Source organism: Silurus meridionalis, chromosome 18 (genome assembly GCF_014805685.1).
Source record: "Silurus meridionalis isolate SWU-2019-XX chromosome 18, ASM1480568v1, whole genome shotgun sequence".
Taxonomy (NCBI): domain Eukaryota; kingdom Metazoa; phylum Chordata; class Actinopteri; order Siluriformes; family Siluridae; genus Silurus; species Silurus meridionalis.
The window spans coordinates 3,258,863-3,279,366 of NC_060901.1; the positions used below are offsets into that span (position 1 = coordinate 3,258,863).

General features: G+C 39.9%; 1 protein-coding gene and 1 long non-coding RNA gene across 5 annotated transcripts; one reads left to right on the top strand and one right to left on the bottom strand.

Annotated features, from left to right (window-relative positions):
- Positions 1 to 582: 582 nt before the first annotated feature.
- On the bottom strand, positions 583 to 1,293 carry LOC124400804. 2 transcript variants are annotated; one of them, XR_006928439.1, is made up of 3 exons: positions 1,152 to 1,293; positions 868 to 987; positions 583 to 765 (listed from the first exon to the last, which is right to left on the bottom strand). It is a non-coding gene; the product is annotated as an uncharacterized LOC124400804 (long non-coding RNA). The 2 variants fall into 2 exon arrangements; XR_006928438.1 differs by having other exon boundaries at positions 583 to 768.
- ttll12 (tubulin tyrosine ligase-like family, member 12) lies at positions 975 to 16,999 on the top strand. 3 transcript variants are annotated; one of them, XM_046872564.1, is made up of 14 exons: positions 975 to 1,121; positions 1,199 to 1,356; positions 4,747 to 4,945; positions 6,211 to 6,370; positions 6,672 to 6,805; positions 7,706 to 7,782; positions 9,389 to 9,511; positions 9,605 to 9,802; positions 11,105 to 11,216; positions 13,395 to 13,546; positions 14,400 to 14,481; positions 15,046 to 15,114; positions 16,228 to 16,365; positions 16,781 to 16,999. In XM_046872564.1, exons 1-13 carry the CDS (start codon positions 975 to 977, stop codon positions 16,342 to 16,344), a joined length of 1,728 nt encoding a protein of 575 aa, XP_046728520.1. In that variant the 3' UTR covers positions 16,345 to 16,365; positions 16,781 to 16,999. The 3 variants fall into 3 exon arrangements, with proteins under 3 accessions (XP_046728520.1, XP_046728522.1, XP_046728521.1); XM_046872566.1 differs by having other exon boundaries at positions 9,389 to 9,505; positions 15,046 to 15,118; XM_046872565.1 differs by having other exon boundaries at positions 9,389 to 9,505.
- The last annotated feature ends 3,505 nt before the right edge of the window (positions 17,000 to 20,504 follow it).

Sequence of the window (20,504 nt, forward strand, 5' to 3'; positions counted from 1 at the left end):
AGTCAGGTTTATTTGTATTGCGCTTTTCACAACAGACATCGTCTCAAAGCAGCTTTACAGAAATGAACAGTGAAGGTGAACGATGTGTATTTATCCCTGATGAGCAGCCGTGGTGACTGTGGTGAAGGAAAAACTCCCTTAGATGTTATGAGGAAGAAACCTTGAGAGGAACCAGACTCAAAAGGGAACCTCATCCTCATTTGGGTGACATCAAGAGTTTGATCATAAATCTTTCAACAATACAGAACACTGGAGAGAGAGAACTAACATGAGCACCAGAGTATAAGATTATAAGTAATGTTCTTTCTACAGTCTTTGGTATAAAAGTAGGAGCTACTGAGCTCAACATTTGTGATCAGACTTTTAACAATGAACATTGTCTCAAAGCAGCTTTACACAGATACTGTGGTAATAAAAGTGAATATGTTCTTTATAAGTGTAAGTTTGTTCCTAATGAGTGAACCGGTGGTGACTGTGGAGAAGGAAAAACTCCCTGAGATGGCATTAGGAAGAAACCTTGAGAGGAACCAGACTCAAGAGAGAAACCAGTCCTCATCTGGGTTTTACCGAATATCCATTTATTACAGATTCACAATATCGAGGTGTGCAGTGATAGTGATTAAATGCAAACTGTGGTCCTGAGTCAGTGTAGCAGACTGTTGACATTAACCACAGTCCAAATCCATCCTCAAAGCTCCTGTAAGAAGCACTGCAGGAGCCGCCGTGACGTCATAACGCCGCGACTTTCCCTGATTACGCGACTTTCTGCTGAAATAAAAACACAGAAATCAATCAATAAATAAACAAAAATAACAACAAAAACGGATAAATAAAATAATAACAAACAAAAAAAACCATCTCTTATACGTATTTTTTTCTGTCCCTTTGAACCGTCGCTCCCGTGATGCATTGCAGCACAGCGCCGAACACGTGGGGTCCTGGTCCGGCCAGGAGGCTGCGAGCTGTCAGGAATCATGGAGAGCAGGACTGTAAATAGAGGAGAAGAAGAGGAGGAGGAGGAGGAGTATAGAGTGTTTCTGGATCTGCACACTGGTGCTCTAAAAGCGGCTCGAATTCCGCCTTTGTACTGGAAAAGTCTGCATTATAAACTCAAGCACGAGGTAAATAAAGAAAAGAAAAGTTATAAACACCTGATTCTGAATGTGCAGGTTACAGTGTGTGTGTGTTCGTGTTGAAGGTGTTCGATGCCGGAGATGCTTTCGGGATCATGCGCGTGGAACAGGAAGAGGATGTGGAGGAGGAAGAAGTACGGAGAACCTCCAACCCTGGTCATGAGGAGTTGTATAAAGTGATTGTGACTCGAGAAAGTGGCCTGCAAGCCTCTGATCCGACCAGGTGAGGGCGCTAAAAGCTCGTGTCTACCACCATGATGTATGTAAAGTTCTATGGCAGGGAATTGATCAAGGCCAAGGTGGTGTCAGACAGCACCATGAGAACTGGAGCTACTGTGGTCACTCTGAAGCTGATCGCATTAAAAAAAAAAAAAAAAACACAAGCATTGAAGTGTTTCCTTCATTCTGGACCACAGTGGGCACCAACCTGGTCCATCAACCAACACCCCAGTTGTGGACCGGAATGAAGAACATACTTCAGGGCTTTCAGTTATTGGAAAGCGATCTGATTTGGAGGTGGGTCTGTATAACTTCCCCACACAGTAATGTGCATATCAGGTTGTTAAGAGATTGCCCTTTTGATCAGAAGGTCATGAGATCAAATCCCAGCACTCTCCACTCCTTGAGCAATGAGATCATTATAAGTAGAACATCATCTAATAAAAGCCAACACTCTTTCTAATCCCGCGTCCAGACTGACGTGTGGAGGCGGTAGATTAGTGGTTATTGGACTTTGGATCCAAAGGTTGTGAGTTCAAACCCCAGACACACCAAGCTGTCACGTTTTTGGCCGCTGAGAAAGGCCCTTAATCCCATAGCTACTCAGCTGTATGGATAAAATAAATGTAAGCGAAGATAATAAATGTAGAAATAATAATGTAACCACCCTGAACCCATAATCCCTCAGTTTTGAAGGAAGTACCTCGGTCTCTCGGGGTCTGCGAGTGGGACGCCATAGTTGTGTAGGGAAGAAGGAGAACCGTAGTTCTCTCTGCATGTGATGGTGTTCCCTGTTCTGCTTGTGCACTCAGAACACTATAATAATATGAATAATTATTATTATTACTACTTTTATCCACACACTTTTCATATACAAATTTCAATCCAAAATGGGTTTGTTTGAAATAATGGCATTGACCATAAGACAGGAGGCGGAGCTGGAGGTTGTTGATGGACGAGTTAAAGATGCTGGAGATGGATGTTCTGCTGTGCCCGTAATGGGAGCAAATTAGAGATTTACACTATATTTCCAAAAGTATTGGGACACCTCCTCTTTCTTGCTCTATGTGGTTCTTCTCCAAACTGGTACCACAAAACTGGAGGCACTCAATCGTACAGGACGTCTTTAGATGGCGCTATAATAAAATCTTGCATTCACTTGAACCTGTTCCAGCATGGTGATGCCCCTGTGCACAAAGTGAGCTCCTTGAAGATCTAGTTCACATGCTTTGGAGAGGAAGATCTCCTGCTATAGAGCTCTGATCTCATCCCTACTGTACACCTTTGGGATGAATGTGAATGTTGACTGCACCCCAGGTCTCCTCACCTACATCAGTACCTGCCTTTCATAACACTTTTGTGTCTGATGAACATAAATATCCATAACACACAACAAAATCTAGTGGAACATCTTCCCAGAAGAGTGGAGGGGATTAGAAGAGCAAATTGGAAAAAAATCACATACCGTACTGATGACCAGGTGACCCAATACTTTTGGCAACATAATGTGTGTGTGTGTGTATATATATATATATATATATATATATATATATATATATATATATATATATATATATATATATATATATATATATATATATATATATATATATATATATATATATATATATATATATATATATTAGGGGTGTAACAGTACGGCATATTCGTACCGAGGTTTTTCAGTACAGGGCTCTCGGTTTGGTTCACGTGTATGCAACCCTTTTTACATGCGAAACATATTATTTGGTCGACTGTTCCAATTTAATCAATTACTCAATTAAATCACTATAATAAAAAGTGATTAATTTGATATATTCAGTATTTTTTGTGTAAAATATTTAATATTATTAACCAAGCAGGCATTTTATTTAAAATCGTTTAAAAAATGTAAACTCTTCAAATAGCGATGTTCACAAAATATTATTCATAATAAACTGCGTTAATAAAAGAGGACAAGCAATTTTGTTTTTTGCATTTCTTTCCTGACTACTGAAATTGTTCTGAACCGTGACTCAAAAAACGAGGTATGAACTGAACCGTGAATTTTGTGTTCACCCCTAATAAATAAATAAATAAATATATATATAATGTACTGATTGATGACAACAAAGACTTTCTATAGGGATTTATAAATATTGTGACTTACAAAAAACGTTATTATAAAAGTTATTATATTATTATATAGTGTGCATGTGTGAATAAAATGTCTCTCTGTCTATTATGGTATTTTTTGTAGCACATTTATATTATCCTTAGCACATACCACATTATTTATTATTTATTGTATTAATTATTGTATAACATTTCACAGTGTTATTTCTTTTTGTATTACTTTTTGATATTTCTACCACTCAGTATAACCAAAGAACAATGCACCCAGTATATCCACTCAAGGTCAGTAGTTTCTTTTCCAGCACCGCTTCCAACACAGGGGAGTTCTGGATCGGGCCGGTACAGGGCTGATTATTAAAATAATAGAATAAAGATAAAAGATCTCTGCCACATTAGATCTTAGAAGGAGAACGTAGCGTACATTTTGGAGATAATGGTGGCAGATGGCGTACCTGTAGTCAAATAAAAAATTAGGGATGAGATCATCATCCAATAAGAGTTGTTAAGACTATAAGACTAAGAGTTATTATGAAGACTGTAAAAAGAGTATAAAAAGGCTGTGTTTGTGCTGTAACTTTGGACTCTTTAATGGAATGCTATGACTTTGTTTCTGAAGCCTGAAGCTTTGACATCACAACCCTGGATTCTGTACTTTAGTCTTTGTCTTGTTAGTGAATTTGTTTGTTTATGTCTCAGTTGGCCATGTCTGTCTGTCTGTCTCCCTGAATGTCTGTCTGTCTGTGCTTGTTTGTCTGTCTGTCTGTGCTTGTCTGTCTGTTTGTCTGTCTGTCTCCCTGAATGTCTCTCTGTCTGTGCTTGTCTGTCTGTCTGCCTGTCTGTCTCCCTGCATGTCTGTCTGTCTCCCTGCATGTCTGTCTGTCAGTCTGTCTGTCTGTATGTCTCCCTGCCTGTCTGTCTATCTATCTATCTATCTATCTATCTATCTATCTATCTATCTATCTATCTATCTATCTATCTATCTATCTATCTATCAAATTTTTTTTTTTTTTTTTTTTTAACGGAAGTACTACTGCTGCATTGCTGTTTTTCTCATCAATGTCAGTCTCATCACCTGAGAAACAATTCCTGCATCACTTCACCCAATTCCTCATCTCTTTACTTCACAGTCACAGAACAGTCCACCGTTCAAACTTTGGCAGAGAAATACATATTCATACAATACATTTTTAATTAATGTAGTAATTTTTTAAATCCACTTAGGACCAGACAGGTGATAAACATGTTTTTTTTACTCCTTTTTATATTTTCTTGGCTGCAGTGTGTTTCTGGTGGATCATGCATGGACCTATCGGGTAGAAAGCGCCAGGCAGCAGCTGATTGAGGTTCCTGGACTGTTGATCCGAATGGCCAGTCTGATGGAAATACCTTTCCATGGTGAAGCTCCTGATCCTGTGATCGTGGATCTGGTCCTGGACAACATGTGGAAGTTTAATCAGACCTATCAGCTCTCTCAGGGGGTATGCCATGATCTGGATCTGAGGAGGATCTAGAAAATATAACACCTTTTTACTTAAAAAGAACAGAACAGACATGTTTAAGTCACAAAATCCGATAAGAGCAACAGAATATGAAACGGATGGACAGATGTCATGTGATTTATCAGCTTGAAGTTATTAATATAAATAAAAAGTCATGGGGTTCAGTGCCCACTGATGGAGATCAGACAGTTAAATCAGACAGTCAGATGAATATTATTTGGTAATATTGTTGGAGCATCACTAGTGTAAAAGTGACCCATGTCAATTGGATAAAACTGATTTTTATTGTTGTGGCTCATTCACAAAGCAAGCTGGTTGATGTTAACACTTACCTTATGGCAGCTATAAACAGTCCTTCTCTTACAAGCAGCTCATTTTCTTTTAGTCTGAAGGTTAATTAAAACTGGTACCATGTAAATAATTATATGATTTTAATCAACATCATCTGTCCAATCAAAATCAAGTATGCCACGGCATTATATAGACGGCCTGTCAAATCTTTGGACATACCGAGTCCTTTATGGTTTTAAAGACGCATTCAAGTTCCTTTTATTTCTATGTAACAGTGTACAGAATTCCTCTGACTGAACAAATAAATGTACGGAACTTTTATTTTAATTTTCAACAGCTGTACACACTCTCTGCATCTGGACGGTTCTTTTCTCCAAACATTCAGCTGCAATACTTTGCCGTGCCTCTTGTAAAACTGATTTAGGTGCAGTGACAGGGCGGGCGATTCCATGATAGATATCACTCCAGACGACTGTTTGCTCTATAAATAACGCTTACAGAACTCGGACGTACGCTTCGGCTCGTGTTCTTCATGTGAGAGTGAAGTCTGATCCGATGAGCCGCAGTCCAGACGGATTCACATGGTGTTGAAGTACGGAATGGGAGCCATGTTGGGTCTTTCCAGAATAAGTCTCCAACCTTTCCTGCTCTAAAACAACCCCAAACTGTTAAGCTTCCACCTCCAGGTTTAACTCTGGGGATGAGGCAGTCTGATCACATCTTCTGTCACATTCCACTCATTTACTGTACAACTCTTTTTGGCTTTTACTTAGTTTTGTAAAATAGACACAAAAGAAACATGCACGTGTGTCTCAAAATCCATTAAAGACTCCAAATTTCTGTCTGGTTCTGTATATATATATATATATATATATATATATATATATATATATATATATATATATATATATATATAAGTATATTATATATTAATCTGATTGTGTGTGTTGCAGTCTGCAGAGGAGAAGGTGCCTGTCTGGTATATAATGGATGAGTTTGGCTCCCGGGTGCAGCACTCTTCCCAGCCGTCCTGCTGCATGGCTCCTCTGTTTTACGCAGCTCAACAGATGGCGTATTCTATACTCTGGCCTCTTCAGAATCTGGAAAACGGAGGTATACACACATACACACACATACACACAATCTTTTATTCTCATTTACGGAAGCACTTTAGTCCTACTTTTCTTTCAATGGTGAATAATCTATGGAATAAAAGTATCTTAGTGGTCACTCTTTGTCCTTATGGTCTCAGAGATTGTAATGAATTAATAGACAGAGAGAAAGAAAAGGTCTGGGAGTCTTTGTAGCGCTACACTAAAGCTACATCGGATGGAACAGTGCTCTCCGTTCTCATGAGAGTAAAAGTTTTAGGTTGTAATTGAAAAAAAGATCTCATGTTTTTGATATTCTCAAGATGAGGTGACGAGGGATTACTGTTACGGAGAACCCGATCACCTGGTGAGGGAGTGTCGGCTGTTACCATGGTTTCCCGCCAACTTGGACGGTGTGAGTGAGGAGACCGTAGAACCTGCCGACATTTACTACGAGGTGCGTCTCATTGAGTAATCGCAAACGAACTATTTCTTTGGTTCAGACAGACAGCAAATCATCAATTTACTTAAGTGCCTTCTGACTTCTAACATATGGCCTTTTTACAAACACGCCTTTGTAGTGCAAAAAAAAACCCCAAAACTTCCTTTTCCTGTTGTGTCTCCAGGAAGTTACAGCTCTACCTCTGCCATGTTAATCTGTATTCTTCGTGACTCTCAGGACACGCCTCATCTCCGTAGTGCTGTGTATGGAATCGCATGATTGGAGCTACGTATAGATGAAGGAATATCATAATTTATCATTCACTTAGTATTTAATCAGAATGGCAGGGGTTGGACCATGAAAATCAGACAATGGTCTCGAAAGGTCGACCGATTTCATCGGTTTTGTTCGATCAGCACCAGTGGTTGATTGCTGGAACTATCTGCAAAAATCCACACAGATAGTTTTTCCGGGCTGCGTTATACAATACGAGAGCGGCTTCTAGAGGGGAATCACTGACACCACATGCCGCTGTTTTTTTTAAATATTTTTTTATTTATTTTAAATGTAACTATTTATTTGGCGTGTTACTTTTTGTTTGAGTTCAAGTCTTTTATTTTTCTCAGTATTTATTTAGTAATATATTTATTTCATTTAGCACATTTTCATGATTTAATACTTTTTTATTGATTTATTTTTTGTAATAAAGTTCAGTACTATTTTACATGGAGTGCTATGTTTGGATTTTTTTATTTTAGTTTCGGGAACACTGCTGTTATTAAACTGGATAATGAGCACAATATTAATAACGTTATCTTCATTAGAGATTATCTGATTCATATTTTGCATGTCTTTTGCAAGTTTTAATGTCTTTATATTATGACATCTAATTCTTCTGATTTCTTATCTCTTTAGACCATTTTACAGGAGAACAAAGAGAAGCTCCCAGGAGAAACCCAAGCCTACAGCGTGCCTGATGGGAAAGTACTAAAGTTAGTCCGATTTCCACACTCGCATCAGATACTGCTGCATGACCTTCTTACTAATTTAATCTCCAGAAATTATGCAGGGATTGTTCAATGCTACCAAGGAACCACAAATGCCTTTTTAAATTCCTCTCATAGTGGTAGGAGCTCTTCCTCCATTTTCTTGTGGGCTCCTATGCTGTTTGTTTGTTTTTGTTCGTAAAGAACTCTTTATTTTCTGGGTTTGGCATTATTAAAAGGGAACAACCTGAAAGATGGTCAACACCAGTGGATGTGTGAGGAGGCTTTTTGAGCTTTTGCTGTGGATATGTCAATGTTCCTACACAATAAGCCAGAGGTTGGAGGGTTGAGGGGGTTATAAACAGCCTAGGAATTTGGTCCTGGTGTTCTGTACTAAATCTTTTATATGTGATTTAGTGATTGGCCGTTCATGAACGATTCATTCAACTGAATCTCTTTGTCACTCAGAAGAACGAGTAGTCTCAGAGTGATTCTGCTGCTTCTCCATTTGCATCTGTATGCGTCTGGTGGAAAGAAATTCCGTCTAGAATTGTAATGAAAATCTTCACACCATGTATGAAACAGGAAACTTTTACATTTTCTGCCATTTTTGCAGAATCAATGCTACTCCATATGCAGAGAGTTGAAGTATTTGAAGAAAAATTTGGTGGCTGTATAATATTTGGGTATTTTAACGATCTTTGGCCTAGACCTAGAAGTATTTATTTCTGTTATTATCCACCTGTTTCTCTACAAAATCCCGATTCAGCCACATACAAAAAATAATAAACTATTACTTGAAATACTGACTTATTTCAAGCATGTCTGACTTTATTTTTCACAAATCCGACTTTTTTTTTGCCAATTCCGACTATATTTATCGCAAATTCCGACTTTATTTCTTGCAATTCCGACTAGGGAATCTGCAGCATCACCCCATCTGTAGTATCAGAAAGCTTTACACATTGAAAATGAAATAGACTACAAACAATATATCAATATGTAAAACAATGGATAATATATTGGATTAAATATTGGATAGAATTAGGACTATTTTAGGCGTGGTTTCACAAACTGATCCGTGCCGTATTGATTCTGCCAAATGCCGCAAATGTAAATGTACCTGGACAGAGCAAACAGAGCCATTGTAGCCTGAGCTCCGTTCTGCTCTGTACATACATTACATTTTAACATTATAGCGAGAACAGAAGTGATAGCTCAAGGTACGTCTTAGTTGTTAGAAAATAACTCAGAATTGTGAGGAAAAAAAGGAATTGCGAGAGAAAAATGTCGGAATGGCGAGAAATTAAGTCGGAATGGCAAGAAATTAAGTCGGAATTGTGAGAAATGTGAATGTTTACGTTGTAATAGACATTCCACCCATAAGTTGTGCAGAGCATCATGGGGCGTATGAAACTAAATGTGGAATGGGATACACAGAGCAATCTTAAGGTCAGGTGTCCACATCCATTTGTTTGTTCTTATAGTGCTGATTGAATGCAATATTGTGTAGTTTTTTTTTTTTTTACTTCTTACAGTTTGTGTGTGTGTGTGTGTGTGTGTGTGTGTGTGTGTGTGTGTGTGTGTGTGTGTGTGTGTGTGTGTGAAACAGGGTATACACAGAGATGAAGCAAGTTCTGGACCACCTGACGCATCCACAATTCGATTTCACCGAGAGTGAGGATGAAGCTGACATACTCTGGATGTATTCTCACATCCGTGACTATAAGTATGTGTGTGTGTGTGTGTGTGTGGGTGTGTGTGTGTGTGTATATCATGACAACTAGAAGACACATGCTTGATGTTTGACATGTTGGTGTGCTGATAGGAAGCTGAGCGAGGAGCGAGCTCATGTCCTGCTGAACCAGTTCCCCTGTGAGACGGTCTTAACCACTAAGGACTGCCTGGCATCGGTATCACGGAGAGCAAGGCGAGGAGGACACACACCATTGTGGCTTCCCATGACCTTCAATCTTCAGACAGAGCTCCCACAGTTTGTCAAACATTACCTACAGAGGCAGCAGAGGTCAGATATCTGAGTTTATTCAATACCATATTCATTATTCAATACTGTTCAGTTTTTTGTGTATAGAAATAAAGGACAAAGTCTGAGGTAAAACTATTCCTTATTTGGTAATAAAACGTGAAAAACTAGAGCTGTTTTAGCATAAATCCACATACAATTAGGATCAGAATGACCGACTTACATTTTAATATATTTATTGTCCATGAGTATGTATTAAATGATTCTCAGTAGCCCATTCTCTTACTTTCATAGCTGTTCTCTCATTTAGGCTTCTTTCAGCAGTATGCGTTTAGGTTAAAGTTCTAGCCAATCGGATATTAGCAGTCACGTGTTGCCGGGGTCAAGAGATCTGCCTCCAGCCATTCAAAATCAACAGTAGGTTCAAATATAATGAAGCTGTTGCTTTAACTTATCCAATTACGAACTGGCGACAACGAGGCCATCTAGCAGGCGTCCGATAACGTCTGCATTTTCACGTCCTTTGATTGATTGGATGGCCAGAGAGCGCACTAGTCAGAGCTCGCATACCTGCGTCTATGGCACAAGCTCACATAAATATATATATATATATATATATATATATATATATATATATATATATATATATATTCTTTTATCCCAATAAACATGCCTAAATGTGCCTCCTACGTTTTGCTTTATTTTACAGGCACTCTTATAGCCTCAGTCGAGCCCTATTCTACTCTGTGTTAGTTTTAGTAAAATTTTGCATGGGGTAAATATGCTAAATATGTTTGATTATGATATAAATAGGATTAATCAAGCGATTTATATTACATTTATAGTGTATAATAAGTTCACACTAATTATTTTGTTTATTTGATTAATTACTCTTTAAGGTAGTTTGATTAAAATACTAGCTAAATGAGTTGGATTCCAAAATTTATCTCGACAAAAAAGAGGGCATGTGTGGGACTCCCACTTCCTTTCGCTCTCTGGATGCTTTCGAAAAGCATGTAGTGATTCCATGCTGTATGGTGATCAGATATCAAATCAAAGAAGGAACGACGCTATCAGAGATGATTGAACACAGTGAGTTAAAATCCCAGTCACACCAAGTTGCCATTCCTGGGCCCCTGAGAAAGGCCCTTAACCCCATAGCTGCTCAATTGTTCAAATGAGATAAATGCAAGTAGCTCTGAATAAGGGCATCTGCCAAATGTCATAAAGAATAAAAATAGTGTAACAAAATATAATCGAATAAAATCAAGTAGAATTGCAGTAAAATATTGTGTTTCATGTTTCTGTTCTTGTCCAGTGTGTGAGAAATGTGTTCTCTTATAGAGGAGAAGATAATCACTGGATCTGTAAGCCCTGGAACCTGGCCAGAGGTTTGGATACACACATCACTAACAACCTCGACTACATCGTTCGGCAGAGGGAGAGCACTCCAAAGGTGTTTGTTTTTGTTTTTTGAAAGACACGTGCATGTTCCTTTGGTTTTTGTACAACAAATTAGGTCATGTAATAGCATGAAGATTTACTTTGACCAGATAAATGTATAAATGTCCAGATGCTACACTTAATTTTCAGTTCAAAGACTCCTTTAGCATACAGTACAGACCAAAACACCTTCTCATTCAAAGAGTTTTCTTTATTTTCATGACTATGAAAATTGTAGATTCACACTGAAGGCATCAAAACTATGAATGAACACATGTGGAATTATATATGGAATTATATACATAACAAAAAAGTGTGAAACAACTGAAAAATGTCATATTCTAGGTTCTTCAAAGTAGCCACCTTTTGCTTTGATTACTGCTTTGCACACTCTTGGCATTCTCTTGATGAGCTTCAAGAGGTAGTCACCTGAAATGGTCTTCCAACAGTCTTGAAGGAGTTCCCCGAGAGATGCTTGGCACTTGTTGACCCTTTTGCCTTCACTCTGCGGTCCAGCTCACCCCTAAACCATCTCGATTGGGTTCAGGTCCGGTGACTGTGGAGGCCAGGTCATCTGGCGCAGCACCCCATCACTCTCCTTCTTGCTCAAATAGCCCTTGATGCCTTCAGTGTGACTCTACAATTTTCATAGTCATGAAAATAAAGAAAACTCTTTGAACGAGAAGGTGTGTCCAAACTTTTGGTCTGTACTGTACATAAAGAGAACTGGAAGTTATAAATATGTAGAGGGAGAAAGAGAAGAAAAAGAGAAGAAAGGAAGAAAAAGACAACCTAACTGAGAATCATCAAGGAATTTAAATTCACCTTAATAAAGAAACTTGAGCTCAATTACGCATTTAAATAGTTGGTAAAACGGTTACTTGTATTGGCTTTGTTGCTAAACAAGAGTCCAAAAGATTGGACTGCCTTATCATTTGAATGTTCTTTTGAAGTCAGCTAGATCTGTTTTGTGTCTTTTGGTGTGGGGGTATGACACTGTGGCATGAAACCCCCCAATATAAGTGTAAACTGTGGGGCCCATTCTGTGATTGATATGCAGATGTTAGAGGTTAAAAGGAATGCCAGAGACATAAAATCTAGCTGATACACAAATGATCCTACCCAGACGCTACATGAGTCCAGACGGAACTTCATGGTATTGAAGTTTGGAATGGGAGCCATGTTGGTTCAGGATTTCTTTCACTTTCCGGAACCTTCTCTGCTCCAAAACAACTCCAAATTATTAAGCTTCCAACTGTTTGACTGTGGCGGTGAGGAAGTCTAATCACATCTTCTCTTCTGTTCTTCTTCTTACACAAGTTCTTCTGTTAAAGACGAAGAGATCTTATAGGTGTTAATATTGGATTTGTCAATATTCCATTATGGTGCCTTTTTAGAGAAGATATTTCATGAAATCTGAGGTAACGATTACTTCGTACGGAGAGCCAACATTCTATTCACAGAGAAATGTTGGCTAAAGCTGTGGTCCCCAACCCCTGGCACGGGTCCGTGGGTCAATTGGTACCGGGCCGCACAGAAAGAATACATAACTTACATTATTTCTATTTTATTTGTTATCTGATTCTGAACAATGTTTTATTTTGGAAAATGACTGGATTCTCTCCATCACATCTGTCTATGACTCACTCCTGATGCATGTGAAGATTCCTCCCTCGGTCACATGACTTACCTCCATCCACTACCTTCTTAAAGGGGCTCCGGCCGCTAACACATAATACATTACCGCTAAATTCAAACCCCCAAGTGAGCAAAATGACCAAAAAACACCACAGTGTATTCACGTTTATTATTATATTTAGAAAATACCAGTTTTTATCGTCGTATCATTTTATTTTGTTGTATTTATCCGTCACACTTTAAAGGCCGGTCCATGAAAATATTGTCTGATATTAAACCAGCGCGTGGCTCAAAAAAGGTTGGGGACCACTGAGCTAAAGTGTCTCTTGTATTCATTGCACTCAGACTTTTTGTGGTGCTTTTTCTGCTGTTTTCTTCCTCATGAAGTCTCACGGAGGTTTTTTTTCCTCACTGGATAAACTTTTAGGGACAGATTTATGATGGTGAAAATGTATGTAGGTGCTGAAGCTCTCAATGTGTATTGTTATAGTGTAAATGGTTTATACATCCTTGGTCTGAGAGTGTGAAAAGGGATTGTGTGTGTTTTCGTCAGGTGGTGTGTAAGTACCTGGAGGACCCCGTATTGTTTGACAGAGAGGAGGTCGGCATGGTGAAGTTCGACATCCGTTACATGGTGCTGCTGCGCTCCGTGAAGCCTCTGAGACTTTACGCTTACAACGTCTTCTGGCTTCGTTTTGCCAACAGGTCACACACTCTGCCTTTCTCTCACACACACACACACACACACACACACACACACACACACACACACGATCTGGTGTATCCTGTTTAGCCAGCAAAGTGAAAATACAGAAGGGTCGTGCTGATTTACACCATAGGTGCAGTGTGATACTTCACTTAATCCCTCACTCCCACTATCCCTCCTCCTTTTCTCATTCTCCTCTGCAACATCACACATCAGCTTCACCTCCCCCACCACAGCAGTGTGAGGCCTCTGCACAGCCTCACACCAAAACAGTCTTGGAGAGAGACTCTATGAGACACGACCTCTGATGGACCAGACTCTGTTTCCACATCAACCCTGAAGTTCTGTGCTGATCAGCTTTCTCCAGTCTTTAAAGACATCTTCAACACTTTCCTGGAGATATGCCAGATGCCAGGCTCCCTCAAAACCTCCATCTTCATCATCTCGTCTCCCAAAAAATCCAGAATTACAGGACTACAGTACAGAACTATTGCTCTGAAGATTTTAAATAATACTTTGATCTTCATCCTCATTCTACTGTAAAGTTGTAAAGTTCTTGACCCCAAAATATATTATGATATTTTGGTTTGAATAAAATATATTTTTGATTATAAAAATATATTTTATTGAGCAATACAGCCTACAACATATATTTAAAATAATACCGTATTCATTCATTTAGTCATTTTCTTATATATAGTTTTTAATATTTTTATAGCACCAGCACGCCATGACTAATTCCTTGTAAGTGCAACCCATCATACTTAGCATTAAAAATTATCTCTCTCTCACTCTCACTCTCACTCTCTCTCTCTCTCTCTCTCTCACTCTCTCCCTCTGTCCCCCCTGCAGGCCGTTCTCTCTGGACCATTTCGACGATTATCAGAAGCACTACACGGTGATGAACTATGCCGAAGGTGTCCAGCTGAAACAGGTGAGAGCGTAGACCATCGGCACGAGGAACCTTCATCCTCAGCGCTCATTGAATCTACCTGCAGATCATTATGTAGTGTGTATTAGCGGGAGAATGTTGCCAGCACCACGTACACCATCGTAGCATTGCGTTTAGGGTTCCAGTGTCACATGATTTATTCCGTTTCTTATAATTTCATCTCTCATATTGTGGAGATGATTTGTGCTCATTCAGCTATAAGGGTGTTAGTAAAAGTCAGGTACTGATGTTAGTTGAGTCCTGGGGTGCAGTCAGTGTTCACATTCATCATGCTGAATAGGGTTGGAGTTCTATAGAATAAGAGCTTCCTCTCCAACCCATGTAAAGCAGATCTTCATGGAGCTGGCTTTGTGCACAGGGTATTGTCATGCTGGAACAGGTTTGGGTCTCCTAGTACTCACGTGACGGGGACAAAAACGCCGGGTGTCCGAATACTTTTGGTCACCTAATGTTGCATGTTTCTCAGTTGCAAACTGCTGATTAGTTAATGGCAGTAATAATAATATTGTGATTCTGCCCATTTTTCTGTCTGTCTGGTTCTTAAAGCTCCACTATGACGAGTTCATTCCCATGTTCGAAAAGCAGTACGCGGATTATCCATGGAAAGAGGTGGAGGTAAGTCTCAGGAAAAATAATAATAAAAATCCGGATTACTTGAGTAAATTATTTTTTTTCTTCTGTGTTGGCATGTTGATCTACAGCTTCTGGCAAATGTTTGAAAGTGTCGTCTTTTACTGTTTTTAAAAGACGCATGCATGTGCTTTTTTGGTTTCTATGCAACTCTGTAATGTAACGGTATGAAGATTTCCTTTGACCAAACAAACCTAATCTTTTACCTTATTCTCATTAAAAAACTCCTCCCTTCACATAAAGAACAGATTCACACACACTCGGGTTTCAGACGGTTTGTTTCTCCAAACATTCAGCTGAAAAACTTTACCATACCTCTGGTAAACACATGCCAAACATGTTCTTCACTAGTTTGAGATTTTTCTTGTGATCCAGTTCATCCCAGAGCAGTTTAATAGAAGTTAGACCATTCCATTATACATGTACTCCAGCCGAGTTCCCTAAATAACGTTTACAGAGCTTAAACCTCATAACTGTTTGCTTATAGTGAAAATAAATAGTCTATTACATTAATAGCAGTAAAATTAGCCTTTAATTTTAGCCTTCTGATACCAAAAATGTCTCCTAAAATAATTTCTCTCAAAAAAGACTTTAAGAAACGTAGACAAGAAAAAGCAAAAGAGAGTTTATTGCAGCAAAGCCACAAATGGCTCAATCTTTATCAATATAATTTGAAAACTTCCCAACCTTTGGCCCTCCCTAGTAACCATTATATACATAACATCCCTCTTTAATACACCATTTAGGGGTCTGATTATTCATTCTAATTCCCATTAACCTCAGCCTACTTACGGTTGGACTTAAAACAAAATAAAGGTTGTTAAAGGTTTGCCTATGCCTAAAAACCTCATAATTACAGACCCACCTCACCTGTATGTGATGATCATACTGGTCAGGCCTGTGGTTTCACTTCGTCTGCACATTTCTTGAAGTATTAGAACTACTCTCAAGTCCAATCTGACCAGGAACATTCCACTCAGCTACTATGTGCTGGTCGATAAAAATCCAAAACCAAATACTAATACATCTCTGTGTGTGTGTGTGTGTGTGTGTGTGTGTGTGTGTGTGTGTGTGTGTGTGTGTGTGTGTGTACACCAGAGGATATTTTCAAGTCTTTTGCGGAGCTCTTTCAGGCAGCGTCTTCTCGCCCTGCACCATACGGAATCGGCGCCTATCCGTCCTCCAGAGCGATCTACGCCATCGACCTTATGCTGAAATGGGACCAAGCTGAAGGAGGTGTTACACAACGTTACACACTGTTACACACTGTTACACACCGTTACACTCATTGCACTTTGCTTTGTACATAAAGTATCTTAATTTAATAATTTTACTAACAATTAAATTAGTCAAAAAAATTTTAATCTGTTTTAGTTTGCATGCGTCATCTTATGACCAAATTTAATATTTATATCTGTCTGTGATACAGTTTATATTAATTTTCCCCAAATTTCGAATGAATTCCCATAAATTCCTGGTAAGAGTTCAACTTGGAACCAGATGAACGATGGAATGATGGAAATTTCCCGGGAATTTTCCTCCCCTGCAACTCTAGCTTTGACTCCAGCTTCCTAACAAGCTGGGAGATTTTACAATATATTTGATGTTTTGTGGTTCGTGGTTCTTCATCTTCTCCTTCTCTTCTTCTCAGGAAATCGAATCATGCAGCCTCAGATTCTAGAGGTGAATTTTAATCCGGACTGCGCCCGGGCCTGCCTGTACCACCCCAACTTCTACAACCACATGTTCCAGACACTGTTCCTGGATCAGGCTGATCAGTGTCCTGTCACCCAGATCATGTGACCCAACCGCCAGCTTTTAGCACGTGCTCGATTATTAATGCAAATAAAAGTGATGGGATTCTTCACTATGATGTCTATTGAGTATTTACAGCTTCATTATCCGTAAATTCCAAACCAATTCATGTGCATTTGTGATTATTTAATGCCATAATTCTGGTTTTAAAAAACACAAATCAATTATCATTATCATTTTGAGAAGTAAAATAGGATTTTTTTTTTACTGAATTTGAAATTATACTGAAATATATCAAGAATAAAATCATATACAGTATTCCACCGCTTTCCTGGTGTACGCCCGTTTTATCGTGGAATTGCATTTGCCACATTTTTTGTCTCTTGTGGAGAGCACCATATCCCAAAAAACTTATAGGGAATTGTTAAAAAATATAGTAATTAGTTCTAAAATTAAATAAAATGTTACAGTACAGTACTGTATACGTGAAATAGCATTTTTGGGGTGACGTTCGTTTATCACGGTTTTTCGTTTTATCGCGGGCGGGTTTTGGAGCGTAACCACCACGATAAACAGGGGATTACTGTAATATGAAGAATATAATAAGAATGTGATGGTGTGGGAAGAGCTGCTGAACTTATAATGCCACAGACACACCTCCTGATATTTATTTATTTAGAAATACATTCAATTAAACGGTCGGGTTTCGCTATTCGTACAGTGCATCCGGAAAGTTTTCACAGAGCTTCACTTTCTTCACATTCCGTTATGTTGCAGCTTTGATCCAAAATAGATTCATTTTTTTCTCAAAATCCTACAAATACCCCACAATGACAACATAAAAGAAGTTTGTTTGAAATCTTTGCAAATGTATTAAAAATATAAATAAATAGAGGGAGCATCACCACAAAAAAACATCCCCACAGCATGATGCTGCCACCACCATGCTTCCATGTAGGGATGGTATTGGCCAGGTGATGAGCGGTGCCTGGTTTCCTCCAGATTCCATGACGTTTGAAGAGCAGGCCAAAGAGTTCAATCTTTGGTTTTTCTGGTTTGAGAGTCCTTCAGATGCCTTTTGTTAAACTCCAGGCAGGCTGTCATGTCCCATTTACTGAGGAGTGGCTTCTGTCTGGACACTCTACCATACATGCCTGATTGGAGGAGTGTTGCATAGATGGTTGTTCTTCAGAAAGGTTCTCCTCTTTCCACAGAGAAATGCCGATCATTTAGTTTAGACTCCTGGTGATTCCAAACTTCTTCCTTTTACAGATGTTGGAGGCCACTGTGATCATTGAGAATGTGTTAACTGTGGGATCTAGATGTGTGTGCTTTTCCAAATCATGTCCAATTAACTGAGTTTACCATAGGTGGATTCCAATCAAGTTGCAGAAACATGGATGACAAGTGGAAACAGGATGATTTTTTTTTGGTTTGTTGGCAAGTTGGCAAAAAAGTGTGTGTGTGTGTGTAATAAATATATATATATACATATACACACACACAAATACATTTTATTTATTTATATAATGGGAAGGGTAGGACTGGCGGAAGGAATCAGGGTGGGCGTAAGCCAGGGAAGTGCCACTACTGTGGGAAAGGGGCACTGGAAGAGAGAGTGCAGGAAGAAACGGTGGGACGAACAGGGAAAGGCTGGACAGCAGGGTCAAGGTAACCCACAGGCCACAACTCGAGGCCCAGCTGAACACCACCCGCACTTCCCTTATCCTCCACCTCCCTCACAATAGGGCTGCCTACAGAGTCATGAGGCTCCGGCCGTTTCTATGTTGCATCTTTCCTGCACTTCCCCAGGCAATGAAAAGCTCCCTGTGCTAACTCTAACTGTAGCAGAAAATTCCTATTTCTTTCTGCTAGACACAGGAGCCACGTTATCTTCTTTGGGGAAGACCTATGAAGGGCCTTTATCAACACGGTCTGCTAACTCTGTGGGAATTGATGGGGTCCCTTTCACTTCCTCTTTCACTCCCCCACTGGCTGTTTCCTGTCCTTCTGATCCTTCTCTAATTTTCACACACTCTTTTGTCTACATGCCTGACTGCCCCTTTAACCTATTAGGCCGTGATTTGATGGGTCTTTTGGGACTCTCGATTGTTTTCAGTGGTTCTCACATGATTGTTCAGACCGCAGATAATTCCTCACCAGACATTCACGCGCTCTCTCACGCTATCCTCCCTCATAACATTGCGGCTGTGAATGTTTCATGTGTTCCTGCTCCAAACCTAGAGATGGTGTTTACCTTTGTGGTTATGCTGTTTGTCAACTACCTAACACTGTTCTTGAGTCCTTTTCTTTCCCTTTCTCCTCTGCCCAGGCTGCTGAACTCTTCGCTCTTACTCGTGCCTGTGTTCTCGCGGAGGACGCTGATGTCACCATTTATACTGACTCTCGTTACGCCTCATGATTTCGGCCGCATCTGCCAATCTCGGGGTTTCACTGCCGCTGATGGCAAGCCTATTTCGCATGCATCGTTAGTGCAGGATCTAATCACTGCCTGCCACCTGCCCCGTTCATTGGCTATTGTAAAAACTAGGGCGCACTCCTCTGGTAATACAGATGAGGTGCGGGGTAATAGTCTCGCTGACCGCATGGCTAAGCAAGCGGCGGCCTCACGCCCTTTGCCACCAAATTTGTCTCCGGCCATGGTCTCTGTTAACACCATGATCAGTGCCGTTCTACCTGACATGGACCTCCCTTCACTGCAGGCTTCTGCGTCACCTGCTGATCGGCAATTTTGGACGAGTCAAGTTTCATGGTTCCACTCACCGCGGACGAAGAAGGGGTTACATGACTTAACTGAAAATTTCTGTATAGACCACCTGTACACAGACGTGAACAATATTCTAGAAAGGTGTTTAACGTGTGCACAAAATAACATCTCCAAACCAGGTGCCATACATCAACACCTTCCCACACCTGAGACACCTTTCCAGGAATGGCAGATCGATTTCACACACATGCCAAGACAGGGCCCTTTCAGATACCTTTTGGTAATGGTGGATAAATTTTCACGGTAGGTAGAGGCTTTCCCCTGTAGCAAAGAAAACGCTAGAGTTGTGGTTCAAAAACTAACTACTGAGATAATTCCTAGATATGGCATCCCTGTAGGAATTGATTCTGATAAAGGAACTCCATTCACCTCCAAGGTCACTCAACTTCTATGTAAGGACCTGAAGATTAATTGGCATTTCCATATCCCGTACCACCCACAATCATCAGGCATTGTAGAACGCGCTAATCGTACAACATAGGACAAAATTCGAAAAGCCATGCACACATCTGGCTCCAAAAAATGGCTGCATGCTCTCCCACTCGTTCTCGCCGATATGCGAATGACCGCACAAGTGGCCCTTGATCATCTCTCACTTGTGACTTGTGATGGGGCAACCATTTCCCTTCCCATGGTGACGAGGCAAACAGGCTGTGGGTACGGGGGACCTAGATGTGCATCTCAGCGAATACGCTGCAGGGTTGCTGCAAACATTAGACGATTATTGGACACGGGTAAATGCGAGGAGACCCCCAATTCCGACTAAAAACACTCACCCCTTTAAGGTAGGGGATCGAGTCCTGGTGAAGAAATTGGACAAAATGGGAACACC